This window comes from Salarias fasciatus (genome assembly GCF_902148845.1).
Source record: "Salarias fasciatus chromosome 7 unlocalized genomic scaffold, fSalaFa1.1 super_scaffold_4, whole genome shotgun sequence".
Lineage (NCBI taxonomy): Eukaryota > Metazoa > Chordata > Actinopteri > Blenniiformes > Blenniidae > Salarias > Salarias fasciatus.
In genome coordinates, this window is record NW_021941229.1 from 2,947,708 (window position 1) to 2,972,506 (window position 24,799).

The 24,799-nt window shown below is 47.9% G+C and overlaps 1 protein-coding gene across 3 annotated transcripts in view; it reads right to left on the reverse strand.

Moving 5' to 3' along the window:
• Nucleotides 1–24,799, reverse strand: part of wdr7 (WD repeat domain 7) — a 63,588-nt gene that overhangs the window by 8,465 nt on the left and 30,324 nt on the right. For all 3 annotated transcript variants that reach the window (XM_030084500.1, XM_030084501.1, XM_030084499.1), the window contains 3 exons: nucleotides 21,896–22,009; nucleotides 12,163–12,390; nucleotides 6,824–7,010 (listed from right to left, as the gene is read on the reverse strand). In XM_030084500.1, coding sequence (XP_029940360.1) covers nucleotides 6,824–7,010; nucleotides 12,163–12,390; nucleotides 21,896–22,009 — 529 coding nt within the window. The remainder of the gene's footprint in view (nucleotides 1–6,823; nucleotides 7,011–12,162; nucleotides 12,391–21,895; nucleotides 22,010–24,799) is intronic.

The window sequence follows — 24,799 nt, forward strand, 5'->3', positions numbered from 1 at the left end:
CCGTTCAGAGCCGCTAATGTAATAATCCGGATTACCGAGGAACACGGGGGCGACGGCGCGGCGACACCGGGAGGAAGCCGAACCGGCGGAGGTGAGCGACGAGCGGATCGATCGTATCGATACCGCCCGGATTGGTCCTCATGTTGAAACATCAACAGTCACATTGGAGACGCTATTTTTAGGCAGACGTGTGTTTTTCCATCAGAGCTAAAGAGTTCTGATATTCAGGCTCATGTGATTTCATAGCCTGTGGAGGGAAAAGACTAGAGATTTGACCAATAGAATAAGGGATCATCAACAGAATATTTAATCTCGTTGACCTTTTCCTCAAGATTTAAGAACAAAACAGAAACAAAAACTGTTAAACCATTAAAAAAACGTGTTGAATCTTCCAGCTTTTACAGAAAAGTAGTTTGAAGTGAGCATCGCTGCAGAGAACAGAGCTTTAACGCTGCTTTACGTGGCCGATCAAACTGTTTAAACCAGCGCGGCGTCCTGTAAACCAGGAAGTGAGTGAGAGGCGAGGACGAACCGATTCAGCTGGAAACACTCCAGGCTCGGCTCGGTGTGCCAACCTGGCAACATGACGGCTCTCACAGCCAATATCACGCTGACATGGTCCAGTCGATACGGGGACACACACACACACACACACTGAGGATATTGATTGCGCTGTGCTGGGAGGAGTGAATAACCTCGGTCACATGATGAGAGGAAACCATGAAGCGTCTGCGGCCGACTGACGCTTCAGGAGGGACTGAGTCTGAGACCAGGTTTTACACACACACACACACACACACACACACACACACACACACACACACACACACACACACACACACACACACACACACACACACACACACACACACACACACACACACACCACACGCACACACGCACACACACACACACACACACACACACACACACAGTTTAATTTTAGTCTAGATACACAGATTTTCAGCTATTTGAGGCATTCTGCTTCACTTTAGGAATTTAATCTGCTTTAGAAATGTTGGCTCCAGAGGCTGATTCATCTCTTTATTTGTTTTTCATTTCTTATCCTGAGGCAAATTTCATGGTTTTGGTAGTTTACTTAAAAATAAATAAATAAATAAATAAAGATATTATTGGTATTCTTTTCCCAATTCCTTTGTGGTTCAAACAGTTTCATCTGTTTCCCTGAACCCAGAAGTTTCTCTCTTCTTCCACAGTCACCAAAAGGTTCATTTAGAAACAACTAAAAGCTGAATACTGACACAACCAGGAAAGACACGTTCTAATGGTGACACACTGCATTTCCATGAAGTCAGCGAACTTAAGAAACTTTGAACCAAATCAAATCTGGAGCGACGAACCTGTGTTTTAACGATGCGTTCAGGGACAGTCGGGTATTCCTGAGCTCCAGCTTCACACACTCACACACATACAAACACACACGTGAAAATCAAACAGGATCAGCCTTTCTGAGAAGTGACCTGCAGTGATCGGATCGTTGTGTTTCTCTGTCAAACGCCCCGCCGGGTTCGTCCATCGTGACAACACGGTGTGCTTATCGCAGCGAGACGCAGCAAACACTCATTTCCCCTCTGCATGACAAACACAACCATACGCATTAAAAACACACCGTGTGCGGAGACGCTTTTATCTCTGCATGTTGAAAACATCCCATTGAAAACATGCATTATCTCTGTGGTCGCCTCAACACACACATCCACACACACACACACACACACACACACACACACACAGGTCAATGTCACCAGAGAATAAAGTTGGACTGAACTGGAAATTTTAAAACTTTTACATTTTTACTGTGGTGCTTTTTTTTGTGTAAAGGAAAGAATGAGTTATCTAACAGCAGCTACAGTGTTTGCTGAGCATTCGTCAACTGAAACTACAACACCGGGTGTGAACATGAGGCAGGGAGAGCTCAGGAATTAATACACGAACACTTCAGCGTCATCTGCATAATGTTAGATCATGTTAGATCATCTCAGGAGGAGAAGAGCCGAAAAATCCTAAAACTGCATGGAATGACTGTTTATGCCATAAATCATCAGGGAAGAGATATAAGTGGAGTTTATTTATTGGATCAGGAGGGGAAAAAACTATCTTTGTTCATCACTAGAAACCAAAGTCGACCAAAATGTCACCAAAAGGGCCTGATTGATGGTTAATAATGGCTTCTTCAAATAATCACACCATAATAAACATTTCATTTACACAAGAATCCAGGTTTCTTTCCACACATCTCATTTCTTACTGGGATTTGTTGGTGTTTCTGTGATTATTACAGCAGATTTCCTGAAGCTGAATAAATAAAGCAACCTTGTCAAAGCTCTGCCTGGCCGTTCAACCAGTGCCAAATCAGCAGAATTCAGTAGAAGGAAAATGAGCTTCGTGTGTCGGCTACTTTCCATTTTACTGATACATCCTGTTTTGGGTCCATTAAGGCTGAATCCCATTTCACCCCTTAGCCCTTCCCCTTGGCCCTACCACTTAGCCCTCCGCCTATGAAACGGAGTGCTAAGGGGTAGGGGAGAAAGTCAACCCCTCCGAATTGGGACACCCCTCCGACAATCGCGTACGTCATCAGTAGTCGCCGCTGCCGATGACGTAGGCAGATGCGACAATTATCTGCCGAAGAAGAATGTTTTTCTTACATTTTAAAACTTTATTAATTGACAAAATACTGACATTTATGAACGTCTTTCGTTGCGGACGCCGCCATCTTGCTGATCTTGGAAGGCTTTCTGAGAAATCTGTCATCCAGTGGCGCTGGTGGCGAGGGGCGCTTGTTTTGTTCGCCTGGACCGTCAGTGGCGGGTGGGGTTAGTTCACTTCCGCATTGGCGGGGGCGCTCGTTTCCCACCCGCGCATTCCAGGCGGGCCGTGTTGAAGAAACCAGTTTATTGAAAATAATCGTCTATCTGTTGTGTTTGGAATGCGCCTGGAATGCGCGGGTGTGGAAACGATCACTCCCGTCATTGCGGAAGTGAATTCACCCCGCCCGCCAGGCATGACCTAGGCTGAAAGAACAAGCGCCCCTCGCCATCGGCCGATACCCCTCCGTTTGGAGTGTGCCTCTCGAGAATCTCCTTTTGGAGGGGTGACTGGCCCTCTTTCTTGGCCCTACCCCTCCGTCATAATGACAACTGGGACACTCCTACCCCTCCACGTGAACGCGCAAAACGAGGGGTAGGGCCAAGGGGAAGGGCTAAGGGGTGAAATGGGATTCAGCCTAAATAGGCTGCAGATGGCCCCCGGGCCACGGTTTGGACACCTCTAGGCCACAGTATGTTGCTTCCACAGGTGAGTCACATTACATTTAGAGAAGTGACCTTTTGGATGAACTGCACTTGTGAGAATAGTTTTATTAAAACACGCTGTTGACGGGAGTAAAAACCAGAACGTTCACTCTCCGCTTCGCGCCGCTCGTTTCCATACATCAAAATAATCACGTTATTTTCCTCTCACGGAGAAAGAAAAGACTCCGTCCAGCGAAGCCAGAAAGTCACGTGAGTGCACGCACACACACACACACACACATCCACACAGCAGCACACACTCGGAGGCGACACGTGGTCCAGCGTCTGCAGACTCTCCAGGCCTGCAGGGTTTCCTTCAGCGCTAAAGATCACAGCTGCTCTGCAGAAACAGGCCCTTCACTGACTGAGGAGGAAATCTCTGCTGCCGCCGCTCAGATTCAGCTTCTGTTACTCCACTGATTTAAATTCAACATTGCACGCATACAGTATGTTCCATTTGCATTTCCAAATAAAGACAAAAAAGATTATCTGACGAGTTTTAACTGAGGACAGTTTCAGGATTCCTCATGTCACACAATGTTCCTGAAAAATAGAAGTCCGGCTCATTCTGGGGTCTTTTCAGCTTGACGACAGAAGAGCTTGGCCGCCGTGAGCCGTGAACGTCCTGAAGAGCTGCAGCTCCAAACACATTCACATGAAAAGTTGCATTTTTTAACACTGCTTGATGCTTTTTAGTCAGTTTTATGTGTCTGTATAGAAGAGGTCGGTCTGAAAGGAGCTTTTAGCCACAAGAAAGAATCTGTGCAGGTGTGGGACTCACACACACACACACAAACACACACACACACACACGTGTGTATGTGTGTGTGTGTGTGTGTGTGTGTGAGTCCCTCACCAGGAGCTTTTTCAAACCTCCACCTATTGAAAAGGGATTATCACACATACAGCGCTGCACGAAGTGTATTGACGACTGTTCGGGTGCACGAGGGACAAAAAGCCCGGCTGCGAGTCAGCTGCATGGAAATGCATCCCGCGGTGGACAGAGTCCGCGTACACACACACACACACACACACACACACACTCTTTCAGCCGCTAATGCATTCAGCCCGTCGCTCTCTCTTTCTCCGCGGAGCGAATAAACTGCCTGCGAGGAAGAAACACTCCGTGTGTGGGTGTGTGTGTGTGTGTATTAATGTATTCTCTGGGAGTGTATTATAATGCACTGATGTGATTACGGGGCGTGTCATTGATCAGCCCTCGTGCTGTTTGCCTCAACAACACCAGGAGGCAACAACAAACACCTGCAGACATCACAATATCAATTATACATGATCAGGACGGCTGGGTGTGTGTGTGTGTGTGTGTGTGTGTGTGTGTGTGTGTGTGTGTGTGTGTGTGTGTGTGTGTGTGTGTGTGTGTGTGTTCACACCAGAGTTCATTTTAATCAGAACAAACCTATTAAAGGTAAAGTATGTGATTATTTTTTAAGTTGAAATTAAAAAAAAAAAAATTTGGCTCATTAAATTCACGACTGAAGTTTAACTGCTGGTAGCTATTTAGCGAGCCGACACTGAAACCCGCCTGTAGTTCAGTCCAGAAGAGTTCAGAGTGAAGAGAAAGGTTTTAGAATCCACCTTCTGATCAGTGCTGCTAATGAGGAAACCAATAATCAATAGGATTGGTGGTGATCGATGGCTGCAAACAGTCCTGATCCAAAACTTTGAAGGAAATCAAGAGAAGGAGGAAGAAAGAGGAAGATACTGCAGCGAAAAGACGCTATGACAACAAATGTAATGCTGTCATTCAAGTTCTAATACTGAGTGAGAATCCGTCATTACTGATTATTTGGAATAATCTTTGGTTTTATTCATGTCCAGCGTAATCAAAAATGATCTGTCTGCTTCCCAAGACAACTGCTCGTTGCAGCCCGACTGAAAACCGCACATGAACAAAAGAGATTTCCAGAAGACAGACTCGCTCACACCAGCTCCGAGACGCAGACGCTCATGTCACAGCAGCACAGACGACGTTACATCATCATAATGCCCTCAAATCACATTACAGCCTGGCCGCCATAAGTCACTCTACAGTGTGTGTGTGTGTGTGTGTGTGTGTGTGTGTGTGTGTGTGTCTTTATGTCTGATATTTCCTGTAACATTACTTCAGATCTCTGCACATTAACCTCTGAATCAGGGGTGTCAAACGTAAGGCCCGTGGGCCAAAACCGGCTCACAAGAGGGTCCAACTCCAATTTGGCTGAACCGTCGAGCTGATTTCAAAAATTCAAAGAAAACACTGAATTTTAACAGGTTTCTTCAGAGCAGCAGACATAATACAACACTGAGAGCCGAGCTGAGGTCTCAGTGATGTCGCCATTAAATGCTAGCCAACCCAGCTGCTATCAAACTAGCTAACCCAGCTGCTAACAAACTAGCTAACCCGGCTGCTAACAAACTAGCCAACCCAGCTGCTATCAAACTAGCTAACCCAGCTGCTGTCAAACTAGCTAACCCAGCTGCTGTCAAACTAGCTAACCCAGCTGCTATCAAACTAGCTAACCTTGTTGCTATCAAACTAGCTAACCCAGCTGCTATCAAACTAGCTAACCCAGCTGCTATCAAACTAGCTAACCCAGCTGCTATCAAACTAGCTAACCTTGTTGCTATCAAACTAGCTAACCCAGCTGCTATCAAACTAGCTAACCCAGCTGCTAACAACCTAGCTAACCCAGCTGCTATCAAACTAGCTAACCCAGTTGCTATCAAACTAGCTAACCCAGCTGCTATCAAACTAGCTAACCTTGTTGCTATCAAACTAGCTAACCCAGCTGCTATCAAACTAGCTAACCCAGCTGCTAACAACCTAGCTAACCCAGCTGCTATCAAACTAGCTAACCCAGCTGCTATCAAACTAGCTAACCTTGTTGCTATAAAACTAGCTAACCCAGCTGCTATCAAACTAGCTAACCCAGCTGCTATCAAACTAGCTAACCTTACTGCTATCAAACTAGCTAACCTTGTTGCTATCAAACTAGCTAACCTGGCTGCTATCGAACTAATTAACCTTGTTGCTTTCAATCTAGCTATTTGTTTGCCAACCAACTAGCTACTTGGTTGCTATCAAACTAGTTAACCTAGCTATTATCAAACTAACTACCCTGTTGCTGAAACTAGCTACTTGATTGTTATCAAACTAGCTAACCTGGTCGCTATCAAACTAGCCTTGAAGTCATGCTGTCAGTTTGGAAAAACATCCAGAATGCAACAGTTGGAGGAGAGGTTTCCAGGACAGTTCACTGCTTAGCACCAGAAGTTTTCAATAAATTTGCCTTTATGTTGAGATTGGAGTCCTTTTCACCGTTTTCTCTGAACTGTTGTATTTTCCTCATGTATACTCTGCTCCACAGCAATGAAAAACTTTACAGTCTGAATTCAGAAGTCATTATGACTATTTTACCACTCAAGGTAAACTCAAGTCCCGTGAATTAAAACATGTTTGACACGCCGCGTGTTTGAATGGCGTCTGAACACCGTGCTGGCGGACTCACTTGGCCAGCTGCTTCTCGGCGTCGGCGCACAGCTCCAGCAGGCCCATGAGCACGGCGGACACGTCCATGTAGGGCTCCCAGACGGTGAAGCCGCGGCCGATCAGGTCGATGGCGGTGCGGCGGATGGTGCTGTGCGGCGGCAGCTTGGGGCTGGGCGGCTGCAGCAGCAGGAACGTCAGCGCCTTACCTGGGGAGAGGAGCAGCGTCAGAGCGCGGGCGGCGGAGCGGCGGAGCCGGAGCTGCTCTGGAGGTTTCAACCCAACACATGATTTGCAGCTTGAGCTCCGACTAAAAGATGAAACCGGCAGCATTTTTCACACCTCCATGTCTGCGGTCCCCTGACAGCAGCGCTGAGTGGCTGTGACCTCTTTCATTTCATATGGGTGCAAGAGCTATTAGCAAGGGGTCGCCGGTTTGATTCCCAACAGGCGAAAGCCCCCACTGCATGTTTTTAAGCACATTTTGTCTCTTTCTGAATACTTTGTTGAGCATATACCCATGGATTTAATGTGAGTTTTACAAAATCAGGTAATATTCTGCATGGTTAAGACGTACAATAATTTATAAATTACCTCATTTCTAGAACTCAGACTCTCTTTGTCTGAGCCATCGGTGGCTTCTTGGGCAGATTTGCTTGACTTCCTGTCTGATTCCCTTCTGAACTAGACACGATAATGGAGTGTAGACTGCAACACTCCCACTTCATGGTAGGAAGAAGGTAAACAAGGACAGCCGGTTTCCTTCGAGCAGCACATCAACATCGGCGATATGTCTAAATCAAATCCACACCATCACTAAGATTAACACCGTGAGATTTGATTACTTTGATATTCTTTAGTCTTAATTCCAGTAAATGTGTAGAGGTTCCTATAACACCCCTATTTTTACGGCGAGAATGAATCCTCCTGTTCCTGGAACAGACGCGCAGCGTGAGGATAAAGACAGCAGGCGGGATGGAGGTCACTTCATATCTGACCTGACATTTGAGCCAGTCTCTGTGGGGACAGGCTGACCATTAAGACTCCAGAAAATATCCCCCCATGCCTCAATAACACACACGCTCACACACCTTCCTCCAGGTCTGTCTGTCTGCACTGGTGCTCTCAGCGCCTCGCTCCCAAACGCACCGTCCCCGTTTCAATTTCAGCATCTTTTTCCTGAATTTACTTGTTTTATAATGAAGCAGCTGGTTGGTGTGTGTGTGTGTGTGTGTGTGTGCGATGTCGGGACAGCGTCGTGTCGTGTCATAAGACTCTCCTCAGACGCCACGCCAGCGTCAGGAAGGCTCCGTCTTCTGCTTTCGTCTGAGTTCCTCTCACAGATCAATACCGCTCATTGTGTTTTCACTTGAAATGTAAATGGTAAACAGTCATAATATGGCAATGTGAATATAGATATAGATATATATAAAAGATGTGATTTGGCTGAGTGATCTTCCTGCGGTGTCTCTAAAGGTCCTCCAGTCTCCAGACACACACGGCTAATCTCATCACCTGGATCTTCTGGCATTTCATCATCAGCCTGCCTTAAGTGGCAAAGCCCCTTCCTTATTGGTTTATATCCACACACGGCCCATGAAAGATACAGCTAAAGGCTAACTCTGTTAGCATTGTTGGGCATGACTTTTATATACCGGCAGTGACAGAGAGAGCACTAACTGCGTTAGCATGCCCGTGCTAGGTCCTGATGGGGCTCCATGTGAGAGCAGAGCGGCAGTGATAATGCTGTTAGGCGTCATGACGGCTGGGAAAAGGACGACCGAGCCTTTCTCTGCCCGGTGGAAGTGTCTCTGCTCGGTCCGGACTGACGGGGTCACGGTTCGGTTTGGCTCTTGAACAGCGATGATCGGTAGAGCGCAGCTAGCCGACAACAGAAAACAATTCAACAGGAAAAATGTGAAATTTGAGAAACGCGTCACGATAACTATGTGATTTAAGATAAATTCAAGATTCAAGAAACCTTTATAGAAACACTTATGTCGATGATATTTTGTGCTATCTTTCTTATCCCCCGGAGTGAAGTTTGTTATTGTTTTTAATCATTTTTTTTTCTAGATTTTTGAGCCTTTGCTGGAAACAGCTAACTTTCACTGTAGATTGATCATGTCGTCTGGGATGGAGCACTTTATCACACATGGTTAAAATCCTGTCATGTCCAAATTTCATGGGGATTTATATCAGTGAATATCAATCGTTTTTTTGCTAACTTACATCAACATTTAAGCGTGAACTCTGACTTTTACTTCGTCTTGTTACAAATGAGCACAAAATTCTCAATCAAACCATGAACAGACATCTTCTCCACCCAGTTTAGCGTCTTAGTGTTCAGTTATTTCTCCATGGAAGATCCAGAAGGCTGGAAACACCGGCTGCATGTCTGACGGCAAATTACTGAGCAGCTGCTAAATCAGCGCCGCTAAATGCTAAGCTAAAAAAAACAAGGCAGAATCCTAGCTAGCTCCTGATCAGAAAACAATCTTCCACAGAATTTTAGATTACAAACTGCTCATTGTAGCTTTAAACTATTCTTTATAACTATACTTTATACTGAATTCAGAAGGACTGGAGTTGTTCTTCGTCTGGACAGCGAGAGACGCCTGTTAACACCCTGCGCTGCACTCGGGTGGACTGAGTTCCAGGAGGCAGGAAGTGAGAGAGATCCACACTCCGGTCCATTCCTCACGGCGGACATCTTTGTTTAGAGGCAGGCCGGAGCCCGACTGAACCAACAGCTATTGACAAAGCGTCCGTCGGCCATAATGAGCTGGTAGTTCGGGCAGTAAACACGTCACATTAACACACCGAGGGTGATTAGCACCGCAGGACGAGGTGAAGGGGAGAGCCGGGGCGCCGCGGGAGGACGGAGGAAGGAGTGTGTGAAACAGTGACGGATCGGCGGCGTCTGAAAGTTACCAAGCCGAGACCAGCGCTAACCGGCCCGGCGCTCTCTTCCTGCGCCTCGGCCTAAATGAGAGACGAAGGTAAATCAATGGAGGGGACTGGGTTAGTGGACGAGAGCCGGATCGGACCGGCGGAGGGGGGGACGAGGCCAACGCGGGGAGACCGGGAGCGTCTAACGAGCCGGCGTTTACCTGCGTTACCGCCACGCAGGACACGGAGGAGGCAGCCGGCTCAGCACCGGAACACCAGTCTCCCAGTAACATATTGACGAGCTTCCTCCAGAGCGGCTCCACGGCTCAATGGCACGGACTGGTACGATAATCTGTTCTGTGGGGGGGGGGGCTCTGCTTCGGTCGGACCGACAGCAGACACTCGCCGCTTTCCGGTCTTTCCCTTCTGAATGTTTTATAATACAAAGTAAAACTCAATTTCCAATCAGCTCTCATGAATGTTTGAAAATGCCACGGCTCGGAGCGAGCGGGCCTCGCCGGGGACGCTGGGTATGTTTTGACATTTACCTTGAGCATTATTGTCCCGAGACCGCCGGCCGGTGCTCGGTTTGTCCCACAGCAGGCTCTCTTCCCTCTGTCATCCTCCCTCCATCCCTCCTTCCCTCCTCCTACCCTTAAGCTCAATCTCCCCTACATTTCCACCCCTCGCCGTATAAAAACATCAATCTACAGCGCGCCTTATGGACTACTGTACCCTCCCTCTCTCCGGGCGGACAGCTCTCATTCATCACACGCTGCGCTGTACGCCAACAACACCCATCCATCTTTCAATTTCATAACAGAGCGGCGGGGCGGAGGGGTGGAGGGGGGCGGGCGGAGGGGCAGCGGTGACTGGAAGGAAGGAGAAAAACAACAAACTGAGGAAGGAGAGGAGAGACGCTCACAGTGATCAGAGAGGAAGTAAAGAACTCTCCTGGAGAAACCCACTGTTCCTCCGAGGAGGAGGAGGAGGTCGGGGTCGAGGAAGGGCTCGAAGAGGAGGCGTCACTGTGAATAACCGTCCCTGAGTCTTCTTTAAGACAATAACAGAAAGTTAAAAGCCATCCTCAGTGACAGCTTTGTAGAGGACACTGTGACGATCAGACACTGTGATGATGAACGTCGACCAATGACTCCTGAGGAGAATCTGCCATAAACCTGGATGACCGGGAGCAGCAGTCCAACTAATCCACTATTTACAGCGAACGAAGCTTCTGGACCATCAGACCTCATTACTGCTGTGAGATTTTAACGACTCTTCATCTCGTTAATTAACCGTTTGGGAAGCTGCAGTTTTACCTTCAGAATCGGTTACAGCAGTATAGTAGTAGCTAACTAGTATTTTGATTTACACCTTTAAATCTGGTGTCGTTGGATTTTAAAGAAAACCTCTAACCTAACCTGGTGGGAACTTTAAATATCTGTGGGTTCTTCACATGTGAAACAGAAGTTGAAGGATGACATAAAAAATCGAAACATGGCGTTTTTAGTTTTCTAAATCAGTATTTATCAGATCAGCTTTAATGTCCAATTATTCCAAATGCAGAAGTTCCCAAAAGCAGTCACTTTACTTATAAACGGTGACTCTGCTCACAGAAAGTTGAACATAAATATCAAATTAATTTAAAACTAAAGACTTCTTTAATAATTGCGTTACTGAAAATATCAGAAATGAGACTAAATGTAGAGCAAAACTCATCAGTAATGAGAGCTGCTGCTTTCTACCCGTGATGAGGCTAAGAGATGATAATGAAAAGAGGAAGATGCTGTCGGAGGTCCCACGGACCACGACCTGCCCCGGGGGCGGAGCTCCAGGGGATCAATTAAACCTGGAGTTGTTTTCATCTGATAGAGCTGGACCGAGGGCTCCAGTGTGTGTGTGTGTGTGTGTGTGTGTGTGTGTGTGTGTGTGTGTCGGGGAGTCCACACAGGTGAGCGGCCCGCTGTGCACCACGCTCCACGGCCTATCAGTGCGAGCACAGGCCCTGTCGCTGGGCGGACGCCCCCAGAGGCGGCCAATCAGAGCGCAGGAGCAGCGGCACGGAAGAGCGGCTCTGCTTAGTGCAGGTTTGATGCCCACCAAGGTCCAGCGCTGCAGGCACAGCAGGGCACGGTGTGTGTGTGTGTGTGTGTGTGTGTGTGTGCGTGTGTGTGTGCGTGTGTGTGTCAGGACCAAGCTCCTTAAGGTGTCAGGGTTGGGAGGTGAAAATCAATCCCATCTCTCCCCTCACCTTTAATCCAACACTGAAGTTTCTACTTTGTCAGTTGAGAAGTTGAGTCAAGAGAGGGAAAAAAACAACAACGTAAAACCAGTGAAGAACCAGTGATCGTCTTTAAAACGACGCCAGAACAAGCGGTGGAAACTACAGATCATTTCTACAACAACACCGGTAGCTTCCTGTCCAGCCCGAGCCGGTGTGTGCAGGTGTGTGTAGGTGTGTGTACGTACAGGTGTGCCGGGCCAGGGAGTAGTTGGACGACCCTCCACTGGTCAGGCCGAAGCCCTCGGGGGCCTGGCCGCCGGTCCGGGCCCGTCCCGACCCCTTGGGGGGCTCGATCTCCGCCCCGAACTCGGCCCCGATGACCCCCAGCAGCACGATGGCCGTGGCCTGCTTGCGGCGCTCCTCGTACGAGTTGGAGATCTTCTTGGCGTTGGGGGGCAGGTTGGACAGGCAGCCTGGAAGACACGGAGGACCGGGAGCCGTGAGCCGCTTCAGTCTCTGCTTCAGAAAATATTCATTCAGATTTCATTGTTGTGTGAGCAACAGCTCCATGAAAGCCAGCTGGATGGTTTCTGGCCTGGGAGCGTGGCCTTCAACGTTCGGCTGATCGCTATGAAAAATAAAAGAAACAAGCAGCTAACTGCAGCCAGTTAGAGCAACGCTGACAGACCAGAGCCTCTTTATCCTCCTTCCTCGTTTTCTGACGGAGTGAATGAAGGAGGCGGACGCACGCAGGAAGCTTTTCCTCTTCCCATTCAACTCCGCCGCTTCTTTCTTTCCGTCGGTGCTGAAAGGTTTCAAAGGAGAAGCAGCAGGCCTGAGCCGCGCTGAGCCCATAACTACTGGACAGGCACGCTCCCATTGTCCCCGCAGCGCACACACACACACACACACACACACACACACACACACACACACACGGGCACACGTCTTATTGTCACACACTGAAAGCCTTTAGTCACAGTGCAAACACACACACACACGTCCATGTTGATAGAGCTTCAGGAGGATTTTGCACACTTGCAAGTGTGTGTGTGTGTATGTGTGTGTGTGTGCGCGCGAGCAGGCACATGTGGGCGTGCCCTCTCATTGTGTTCCCCATGACAACCCAAAATAACCTCTTTTGAGAGCAAAATTCGAATGTGTGAGAGTGATAAAAGCGTGTGTGTGTGTGTGTGTGTGTGTGTGTGCAGTATCACAGTGGGAGATGAGAGCTCCTTACACACTTTGGATCAAAGGCTCAATAAGGACTACATAAAAACTGTGTGTGTGTGTGTGTGTGTGTCCCACTGCCTCCACCCTCCGATTTCTATTTCTCATTTTCTCCCTCTCTCCTTGGATGAGCGAGCACAGCATTGTTATGGATTTGTATTACAGAAGGACAAGCACTCGCTGCACACACACACACACACACACACACACACACACACACACACACACACACACACACACACACACACACACACACACACACACACACACACACACACACACACACACACACACACACACACACACACACACACACACACACACACACTAACCCAGACGATCTGAATCAACATGAAGCTTCTCCGTGTTTCTCTGCGTCCCGCCGTCGCCCCGGAGCGAGTCGCCTCACTCCCGGTGCAGAGCGGTGTCGTTTCCGCCGAGCGCCATGTTTCATGCTGTAGTTGTGCGTCGTCACCGTGTAACAGTAATAAGCTGTGCCTAGGGGTGTCAAACATAAGGCCCGGGGGTCAAAAGTGGCCTGCAAGAGGCTGAGATCGAGTCAAATCACCAAGTAAAACAATTCAAAGAACACACAGATTGGTTTTGAACAGATTTCTTGAGAGCAGCGGACGCTGACCAGCACGAGGTTTTGAGTTTTTGAAGGAAACTGAAACCTGAGCAGCTTTCTGTTGAACCCAGACGCGATCTGTTCGGTGGAGATACATATTTTAGTGTTTTAGACCGAGTCCTACTGTAAGTGAATCCATTAATCTTGTTTTTCTGTGGATGTAGAGTTTTCTCCCCTTTGAGTCGTCCCTCAGCCCCGTTTCCTGGACCCCCCCTCGCCCCCCCCCCCCCCCCCCCCCCCCCCCCCCACCCCCATATTTCCATACAATATTCTGCTGCTTCTCTGTAATGAGATTGCTAAACGCCAGCTGTCATTTGGAAGAAGGCCCGGCGGCCGGCTCTGATAAATGGATTACAGATGGCATCCATCCCTCAGGCCAGACTGGGCCAGTAGATAACAGAATTAGAGATAGACTCCCAACCAGAATCAGCAAAAAGTTCACATCTACGCAGAAAGTGAAGGCGAGCGCGAGGAGCCAGGAGCCAGGAGGCGAGGACCGGCAGCCTTCCTGAGAGACGGCGGACTTCTGCCTCATTTCTAGATTTACTGAAGGTTTTGGGAGGAAGGTTGAAAAACACGACAGAACCGAACCGAAGAAGAACATCTGATCAACCTTCAATTAGGATCAAACCAACAAGAAAACAGGAAGTAAAGGAAAAGAACAGCAGGGGGTAGAACTCAGGTAATGTTCCAGAAAGTTGTGTTTAAAGTAATGACTGTACATTTAGAGCAAAAACAAACTAATATCTAAATATTTACTCATGAAACACTGTGAAACAAAGTAATAAGGTGTACTCCAGAGTCCAGGTTACTTTAGAGGTGGAGCTACAAGAAGTTACTGAAACTTTAAGCTGTGATAACTTCAACCAGAGCACTTCACAACCAGGCCAGAAGAAGCAACAACACACGTCAGCCTGAAGGGTTTTCACATTTCCACATGAAACGGTGCAGCGAGATCCGAGAAAACACTGAAAGAATCCGACGTGACGTTACTTTGAGTCACAAACCCAGAACTGAGAATAATTAAAGCAACAACGATAACAATAATACCAGAAAATGTTCATCATATCTGGAAAATACTGACTGATATGAAAATACATTTTTTTGGAGCACAGAAATAAACAGAAAAAAGAATTCAATAAATAAATAAATGCTGCAATAAAATAATAATGCAGCTGAAAAAGCTGTGACTAACAGTTGTCTGTCATGTAAAAAAACTGGATCTTAGGTTGTATTTATGAACTTTCATAACAACATAAAAAACTAATTAGGTTGTTTCTGGGATTTTTTTTTTCCCGCTTGCGCAGCTTTCATGGCAATTTTTCCTAATTTTACATTTTTCTATTTTTTGGGGGCCTATTTTAACCTACTCGGTTACTTCGTGTGTTTTATGGATTTTGAATGATTTGTTTTTTTCCCCGACGCTTTAAGGTGTTTCAGTCATTTCAGCACATCGAGTCATTTTAACAGTTTGGCTCTTTCAGCTACTGTATCACTTTTCTTCGCACCATTTTTGTTGATAGTTTTATCTATTTTCCTAGTTTTTACCTTTTAGAGTGATTTTAGGCATCGTGACTATTCTAAAACTAAAGTGTTTAGAAATTGTTTTTTTTTTTTTAGTAAGGGAAAAAAGGGGGTAATTTTTGCTCTTTCACATCAGATTGATAATAAATAACCCCGCATATTGCAGAGTTCTGCCACACTAAGTAAGTCAAGTAAACTTTGGAGTTTAGTTGATGAATTTCCAGAACAGCACAGAAGGCGACCGTAAGGCGACCCTCAGACCCTGACCGGACCGGAGCGCCCGGCGGAGGACGAGGAGGACGCTGAAGCTGCTCAGACGTCGGAGAGCTTTTTCTGGGATGCAGAGGAGGAACGCTCCGGACGCCCTGCAGCCCCGGCTGCCTCCGCGGCCTCGTGTCGACGGGCTGATTGATTTTTGAAGCCCATCGATCCGCTCCCTTCACGACCGACGGATCTATTATAATGACGTTGGATTTGAATCCTATTTGTTGGCCAACCTGCTCCCAAACATAACTTAATAAAGTAAATAGAGGGACGGCCGAGGCCCCCGCCGCCCGCCTCCGCTCGGCCAAATCATCATAAAAAACTGGAATGGATCGGGATAAAAAGGCTTTCTGCTAGAAATGACATTATCTGCACGGGAAGGAATCCATTTGGAGAAGTGATCTGGACACGAGGCCGAGCGGCGGCAACCTGTGGGAACGCCACGGAGCGGTAACCTTCAGGAAGACGCTCGCGCTGTCATCAAGGATGCAAATCAGTTTAGGAAGCCTGACTTCACGTATCCCAGCATTCATTAGGCCTCCGAGAGGCGACTGGGCTGATGACAGCAGCGCTGCAGGCTTCTGAGAGAACCCTCTGGACCCAGAACCGGACCGTCTCACACATACCATCCACACTTCCCGGTCAGGCTTCCAGCGAGGGGAAAACAGCGCAATGCATGATGGGAAGGACCCGTCCAGTCTCCACTTAAACAGACCTTCTGATGACCAATCGGTCACGTTTCCTATTCAGACATTTCTCGACACAGGAGAGCAAAACCAACCACGAAGTGAAGAGAAGAGTTGAAGAACGTCTTTCTGCCCACGATGCTAAAAAACAGCAGACTTCACTTGTTTATTGGAGAAAACCAAACTGCAAACTTTCCCATCCTTCCTCCCTCCTCGTGCAGCCGCCCCACCATCTTCCCATCATGCACCTCAGCTCTGCCTCCATTGGTAATCAATGGGAGACTGGTAAAACCTGATCGCCAGGGACCGAGGGAGGGGATCAATAGCAGCAGGAAACTGATGTGAGAACCGAGCGGAGGAGGAGAAAGTGAACGACAGGCAGAAAAGACTCGGTGGGAGGAAAGACTCAGACAACGGGCCGAGCAAATCCGAGTCTGCAGCAGCTGGGAGGCAGAGACGCCGCAGCCCGACGAGCCGACCGCCAGAAGCAAGCAGCCTAAAACAAAAGAGTGGAGCGGGGGGGGGGGGAGGTTTGTCCTTACAGCAAATGTCAGGAGACAGAAAATCTGGGGAAATAATTGAAAACACAATTAACTTGATAGAGAAAAAAGATTCGAGTCCTGAAACAGTGGCTGCCCTTCCAACTGGCCCCCGTCCATCTGAAGGTTAAGTGTATTTCGCCGTTTTAAGACGGACAGAGGAGCTATCTGCGCTCAGGAGGAACAAGGCAGCGCAATTAGAGGCTGCCGGGGGGGGGGGGGGGGGGGGGGGGGGTTTCCTCATTTGACTCCTCCTTTTCTGAAGCAAGTCGGTCTTCTTCGGTTTTATCAAACTATTCCTTCAATAACAGGGGACAAATGGGAGAATTTTATTTTATTTTTTTACAGTAAATTTGTAACTACTACTTAGTTAATAAACAGCAGTTACTAAACGGACAAAAGTAACTTGTAGATTGTGGTTAAAGCTCTTTCTGCTAATTTCAAAGTGAAGGTATGATTATAATGTTGTTTCATTCCATCCAGACTCAAAAAGTAAAGCTAAGCAGGTTTTTTTTTTTTCCCTATGTATGAAGTTTAAAGGAGACTGAAACCAAGATGGAAGACCTCATCAATCTTCTTGATCAAAAACAATCTCTGCGGTACTTTCCTCTTCAAAATACAGAAATCCCAGACTGTAAAGCTTGACGGTGATCATGCTGTGTTTAGGAAAACGTCCTGCAGCGCAGGACGCGTCCTCAGAGAAGGAATCAGGTCTCAGAGCGTTAGCACACCTGGCTAACAGGCAGCTAATGGCTACGTCAATAAAGTTGTAGCTCTGGAGATAAATCCAGCCATCAATTAGAAATCCATACGGTGTTTATGAGCATCGATCGGCCCGATCAAGTGTTTGCTTTATGCTTTCAGCACATGGGAGATCATGATCACATGTGCTACGGCCTCAGATCAAATGTTTATCAGCATTAAATATATTGATAAACCACAGAAAAGCAGCTTTTTGCATGTAAAGAAGTCTCAGTTCTTCCTCCCTGCTCTGACATGTGTTTGCAGTTTAATTGAGCAGCAGACGCTTTAATTACAGCTGATCTTCTCGCCACTCTGCAGCCGTCACACCCGTCCTGGAAGATCTCTCCTGAACTTAATTCCACTAATGCAGAGACACTGAAGGACCATAACCCTCTTCACGGAAGGAGATACTGTTTTGTTTTATTGAAGCCGCTGTGGATCGGTCACTTTCTCCTGTCGCTCCCACGGAAAATCAAATCTGTCCAAAGCAATCACATTTTAACCTGCTCTGAAGAAAGGATTCACAGCCTGACGGGGAGATGGAGGGGCGACGGAAATATCAAAGAATCACAGACAGAGAAGAAGAAGAGTAGGAGGAAGACAAAAGGAATAAAATGCTTTCTTTTTCTTAAAGTTACAAACCACTCAGTTTCTACCAAATGGCTGAAAATGTTATTTCAGCAGGGTAAAAAGCGCTATACAAGTGTAGTCCATTTACCATTTACCATTTAATGTTCAAAAACTGAACTAATCAGTTAAAAACAAAGAAAAATCTTAGTATATTATAATGATTAGAAGTTATTTTTGGGTAAAAGTTGTTTTTCCCCCAAATGAAAAGCTTCAAGCAGTTAAACTCACACAAAATCTGTCTGATGCTACCTGTACCTCGAGCCTGAATCCTGCTCTCTATCCAAACCGATCATACTAATGTGATGATATCTCCGATACAGCCGCCATGTGTTTGACCTGTTCAAGTACTGCAGTTTTCCACGAGCATCCCGGACACACACATTATTTATTAACAGTGCTGCTGATAGAAGGAAGTGAACTTTCAGGCTAATGAGTTGAAAAAGAGCTCCTGGGAGTCAGGAGGGATTAAACTATATGTCAGATCAATCAGCCACATTTCAATCAGCTGCTTAGTCTTTTATGAAAACACGCAAACTGTTTGAGTTTGTTATTCAGAAGACCTGATGAAGACCTGCTTTACAAAAACTAGTTACTGTTCAGGAAGTGTCGTTTTAATGTCACATAACACTGGAACTAATGTACCGTCGCATTGATAGATTAACTGTGTCTTGTCGGTGTAAAGAAGAAAAAATAATGTTGGTGTGTGTGTGTGTGTGTGTGTGTGTGTGTGTGTGTGTGAGTGCATACACACACCCCCAAGGCCAGCCCTTCATCTTTGTGAAACATTCACACACTCTGACACACAAAGGATGCCACCCACAGACACTGTCCATCGTCCAGCTGTTCATTCAGCTGAAACACACACGTGTGTGTGTGTGTGTGTGTGTGTGTGTGTGTGTGTGTGTGTGTGTGTGTGTGGGTGTGACAAAGCAGTGTGTTCTGCTGTGATTAGTCGGAGGCGAGGGGAAGCAGGATGAGCGCTGTGCTGCGTATCAAAGCGCAGGTGAAGGTGATCCGGTCTCTCTCTCTCTCTCTCTCTCTCTACATTCCTGTACATCATTAACATTCAGACAAAAGCTCCGCCGCCGGACCGTAACACAATAACCCCGCCGTGCAGCGGAGAGCGGCGGCGGCGGCCGCAGGTCAATCTGTTCAGGAGAAACGTGAGCTGACCCCGCGACCTCCAGGCTCACAGATCAGATTAGCTGGAGAGGCTGGCGTTTCAGCTAACCAAATCACAGCGGGGCTAATGACACTGGGAGGTGAGGGCCGGCGCCGTGGCTGACCCGTGACCTCTGGACCTCCGCCTCCTCCTGCCCGTTAGCGTGGCGCGGCGCGGAACGTCCACCTAATGATGCAGATTCAATAAGAAAAAACAATCCGGAGCAGATGAAACGTCCGTTCTTTCATTTCACACCTGAGTGGGGAGAATCTGCTCGCCGTGCCTTCAGGCGGCGCCATGAGGAGGGCGGCGGGGGAGGGGGGACCTCTGACCTCCCTGGGGTCAGCGCCTGGATGTGCGGCTGAGGGCGGCGCTGCCTGTTCGCTCGCAGAGCAGGACTGAGGGGATGGGCTCGGCGGGACGCCGCCCGTCTCCTGCTTCAGCCCGGCGGAGACCGGCGGCGCTGGAGCCGCCCCCCTCCCTCTGCAGCTCCAGGTCCAGTTCAGGCCGAGTCTGGAACCTCTTCTTCTTCTTCTTCTCAGGCTACTAATGATCAATTCCGTCCTTTGGTTCGATGGAATGAGTTGCCACGGCAACCAGCATTGCAACAAGGAGTCGAGTAAATTGATAAAGATTGATTTTTTTTAATAATGGATTGGTTGTGTTGTGGAGCTGTGGGCGCCACCTGCAGGGCTCCGTCAACGCCGACTGACTGCAGTAAAGTTTTCACGCCGGCAGCTTCCTCAGGCACACCGGAGCTAGCATGGAGCCGCTAACCGCTAACAAAGGAGCCGGCAGCTCCTTCCTGGAATCCATGAATTATTACCGACAGTAAAACTGACCGTGAAGGTGATTCCCAACACAGAAGCCAGCCATGATGTAGTTTTGTTATTGTTGATTGATTGATTGATTCATTCATTCATCCATTCATTCATCAGGCAGGATGCAGCTGGATCCTGGTGAAGAATCCGAGCTGAACTCATCCTCCATGTTTCCTCAGTCTTTACTGTTCACAGAGATTATCGTTGTTTTCATGTTTCAGCGCCCAGTCGCACATTTTAGCACCAAAATACCCAAACAAGGTGCAGCTGATGACCCGAACCCGGTGTGTGTGTGTGTGTGTGTGTGTGTGTGTGTGTGTGAGTGTGAGAGAGAGAGAGAGAGAGAGAGAAGAGTCCATACGGAGGAGGAGGTGCTGTAGATCCTAATGACATCCCCTGACACTGCTGGGGACGTAATTATAGCACACACACACACACACACACACACACACACACACACACAGAATGTGTGTGTGTGTGTGTGTGTGTCTCATGCTCTGGGAGGTTTTGCAGCTGTGGCACCGAGCAACAAATGTCACCTGCACATCCCGAACTCTGTTTTCATGTGTGTTTTCGTGTGTGTGTGTGTGTGTGTGTGTGTGTGTGTGTGTGTGTGTGTGTGTGTTAACAGCCTGCAGTTCCCTCATTCTGTGGCTGTCACCGTCTTTCCACCTTTGTCTCTCCTCTCTTCTTATTAACTAAAAAGTCTTGAGATTTTTTTCAATCTGGGAAAGATTATTCATAATCTGAGGATTAAATCCTCATCTGGTTCATTGAGGGGATTTTTATACAATGAAGAGGAACACGGATTATAGCCTGTGATTTTTCCTCAAAATGACTGTAGACAGACACACACGGTTCATCCATGGCCTCAGTAACGTGCACCGCTCTAATCTCCCGCCTGTCATTAGTCCCTGAAATCACCGAAAGGCCGACGGAACGAAGCGGGAAAGTCTTTCCTCCAAACGGCGGAGTGTTGAGTCTGAGGCCTCTGCTAACAGATTCCGGAGAGAGACCGGCGGAAAATGCTGCTGTCGATAGGAGAAAAATGAGCTGTGAGGAATGATGAATGGTCAGATAGGTGTGTGATATTGACTGGACGGAGAGAGCGATGGAGGCGGGACGGAGGGAAGTGGAGCGGCAGACCGTCTGAACCGCCGCCGGGGGAGAGAGAAACCTCATTAGGACAGATGAGAAAATACGGCTTCATTTAATTTCTCACCGACGACGTGATCACCGTCGGACTAATAAATGAAGAGAGGGCTTTTCTCTCCCGTCTCTCCAGTGTGTCTGCCACCGGGAAACACTCAGGGAAATGTGACAAAGATAAATGGATTGGAAAGTGTGTGTGTGTGAGTGTGTTTCCACCTGTGCTGCAGGTGTCAGTTGTTTCCCGGGGAGAGTGTTTCTCACCTTCCTGTGTGTGTGTGTGACGGTACAGCGCGAGGGAAACACCTTCTGAAATAATCCCACACTTTGAAAAGGAGGAGGAAACAGTCGACCGTCGCTGCGTTTCATTTTCACGACAAACCGCGCTTCCGGAGGGAGTTTATGAGACACACCGGTGTCAGAAGGGAAGGAGGGAAAACACTCCTGTCCTGCACCACGAGACCAACGGCACAAAGGCAGTCTGCACATTCACACATTCAGTCACATTCACACAGGGGTGGAAGACGGCGTGCCAGCGCCACACCACCAAACCGCCCTCGTGATCGTGAGCGTGTCGTTTTCCGAGCGCGTTCCGTCCTACCTGCCGTGATGTCGTCGTCTGTCACGTCCATCTCCTCCTCCGGCGCCTTGGCTTCTATTGGCTGGGGCTCGGCGGGGGGCGGGGCCGGGGGAGAGGGCTCGGCGGCGGCTCCAGCTGAGGGTGGAGAGGGAAGAGAGACGGGCTGTAAAGTGAAATATCAGCTGGTTTTCTCTCCCGGTAACGACCCCCGACAAACAGGCGCGCCGCTAATAAAGGTTTATTGGGGTTCCTAATTATCTGAAGAAGTAATGGAGAAAGAAACACACACCCACACACACACACACACACCCACACACACACACACACTTAGTGTTTTCATTTAGCCTGTATCTCTCTATTGCCAATTAAGAGAGGCTTTTCATTAGCTGCTGGCGCTAATGAACGACGCCGCGCTAATGAATGGAGCCACTAAAGGTGGTCTGCGAGAGGCTAATCTCTGGAAACACACCCCGCGCAATAAATTACACCACAGTGCACACACACACGCGGAAACACACTCACAGGAACACACACCTTCATTATGTCAACGTCTGTTTGTTAGTTTTTTGAAATTATTATTATAATTACATTATTGTTCTGATTCTAAAGCCGAAAGGAAAAAAATAAATATTTGACCAATAACATAAATGTGAAACACACACACACACACACACACACACACACTGTAATTACACTGATTGATCCTGGTTAACTCGGTGCCTCATGTTCCAATTAACACACTCTCTCTCTCTCACACAAACACACACCGCTGACAGCTCTGCATAATGACTTTATGTCTCACACACACGCACACGCGCACACACACACACACACACACACACACACACACACTGACAGAAGGCCGATACGCAGCTCGCTTGTTGATTTCGTGTCCAAAACATTAAAGTGATAAAAACCTAATTGGACTTAATGCAAACATAACTAATGTTTGACCGAGTTAAAGGTTTTTTTTACCGTCCTGTTGTGACTGAAGTCGGTTCTATTTGCTGCCATTGTCCTCTCACACTAACACACAGCAACATGAACACAGGACAGGCGGGACGGCTGAACCAGGACGGAGCGCCAGCTGCTCTTCAGCTGCTCTTCAGCAGATCTTCAGCAGATCTTAACGTGGAAACGTAACTGGTTGATTCACAGCGGAGAAAAGCTGAAACCCTCAGTCAGAAACACTGAAGCCTCACAGCTCTTCTGCAGATACGACGAGGAGAAAGGAGGGAATAATCCACGACACTTCGGATTACGATGGAACAACATGGCTGGAGCACATTTCCAGCCAGGAGAGGAAAAGACGAGGAGAAATACAAAAACACTGACATCTAGACAACTACAGGAGCTGGAAACACGAATATGAAGCCATGCAGAGAGACGTGGGCATCAACATGTAGACGCATGTTTACAGACGGAAACAGGAACAGACAGACATGCCGGCATATCATCAGATCTGTACTGTACATGACGACACCGGCTCTGTGACACATTGAAGAAGCTGGTTAGACAAGAGCGTCGAACCACAAAACGCCAAGTGGCTGAATAAAAGGTTGAGTTTTAAAAAGAAGAATAGGACGGCTGAAGTGGGCAAACTGCTAAAATCTTTTAAGCTCAAATGTAGTGATGAAACATTATAAATGTTCTCCTGAATTCAAAGAGTGAACGTATGTTGTTGCTTCATTTGTTGGGAAAGAGTCAAAGTGTCTCTCGGCCTGTTGCTGTTGGCGTGAGGAGAATCTGCTGGACCTCCTGACTGGACTGAATCACAGCTGAGGGCCAAAGCCAACAGCCGACCTGGGGAGTGTGACGGAACAACCCCCGTCTCACGGGTTCAGGAGAACTCCTGATGTCCCCTGATGTCTCCTGATGTCCCCTGATGTCTCCTGATGTCTGATTCCAACACTGACGTCCAAACACCGGCTGGAGGCTCGTGGAGATTAACAGTGTTTGAACTTAAAGTGTGAGGATTTACTACCCAAACTCTATTCCTGGATCTCTCTCACACACACACACACACCTATAACTCAACCGTCCAGGGTGAGGGGGTGAGAAAGAGAAGAAAAAACAGGAATGGATGAGGAAGGTGGATAACGGAGGGAGGAGGAGGAGGAGGAGGAGGAGGAGGAGGAGGAGGAGGCGTGCTGCCCTGCTCCAAGGTCAAGCTTGTCATGTCAGCCATGACACATAGCTCCCAGCATGCCTTGTTAACCTCCAGGACCTCCTCTTCTCCTCCCCTCCATCCTCCTCTTCCAGAGCAGAGTCACTGCTCCTCTTCACACCTTTCACTCCTCTTTCATTCATTTTTCATCAGGACTTTGTTTTCTAACGCGCTTCCTTTACAGAAACACCGGTTCGGCGCTCAGGACTCTGATACCCGACCTTCCCTTTGAGCATTTCTACGATTTCGTGCACTTTCTGTTAAATCTGACCTAAACTGACAGAATTTATTTGATCGTTTAGACGGTTTCATTCTTCTGAGACACGAACTCGTTTTAATATCCTCACAGAAAACAGGAAAGGAAGAACGCAACAAGGAGAGGAGGAGGAGGAAGAGGAGGAGGAAGAGGAGGAAGAGGAGGAGGACGAGGAGGAGGAGGAGGAGGAGGAGGAAGAGGAAGAGGAGGAGGAGGAGGAGGAGGAGGAAGAGGAGGAGGAAGAGGAGGAGGAGGAGGAGGAGGAAGAGGAGGAGGAAGAGGAGGAGGAGGAGGAAGATGAGGAAGAGGAGGAAGAGGAGGAGGAAGAGGAGGAGGAGGAGGAAGAGGAGGAGCTGAACCTCCTCCAACAGCAGGCTGATGAGACTGACCAACTGGAGACGGAGGAAACACCGACTGCTGCTCAGTGATCAAAGAAACATCTGCTTCACACACACACACACACACACCCTGGAATTGTGTGTGTGCATGCTGGTGTGAGTTT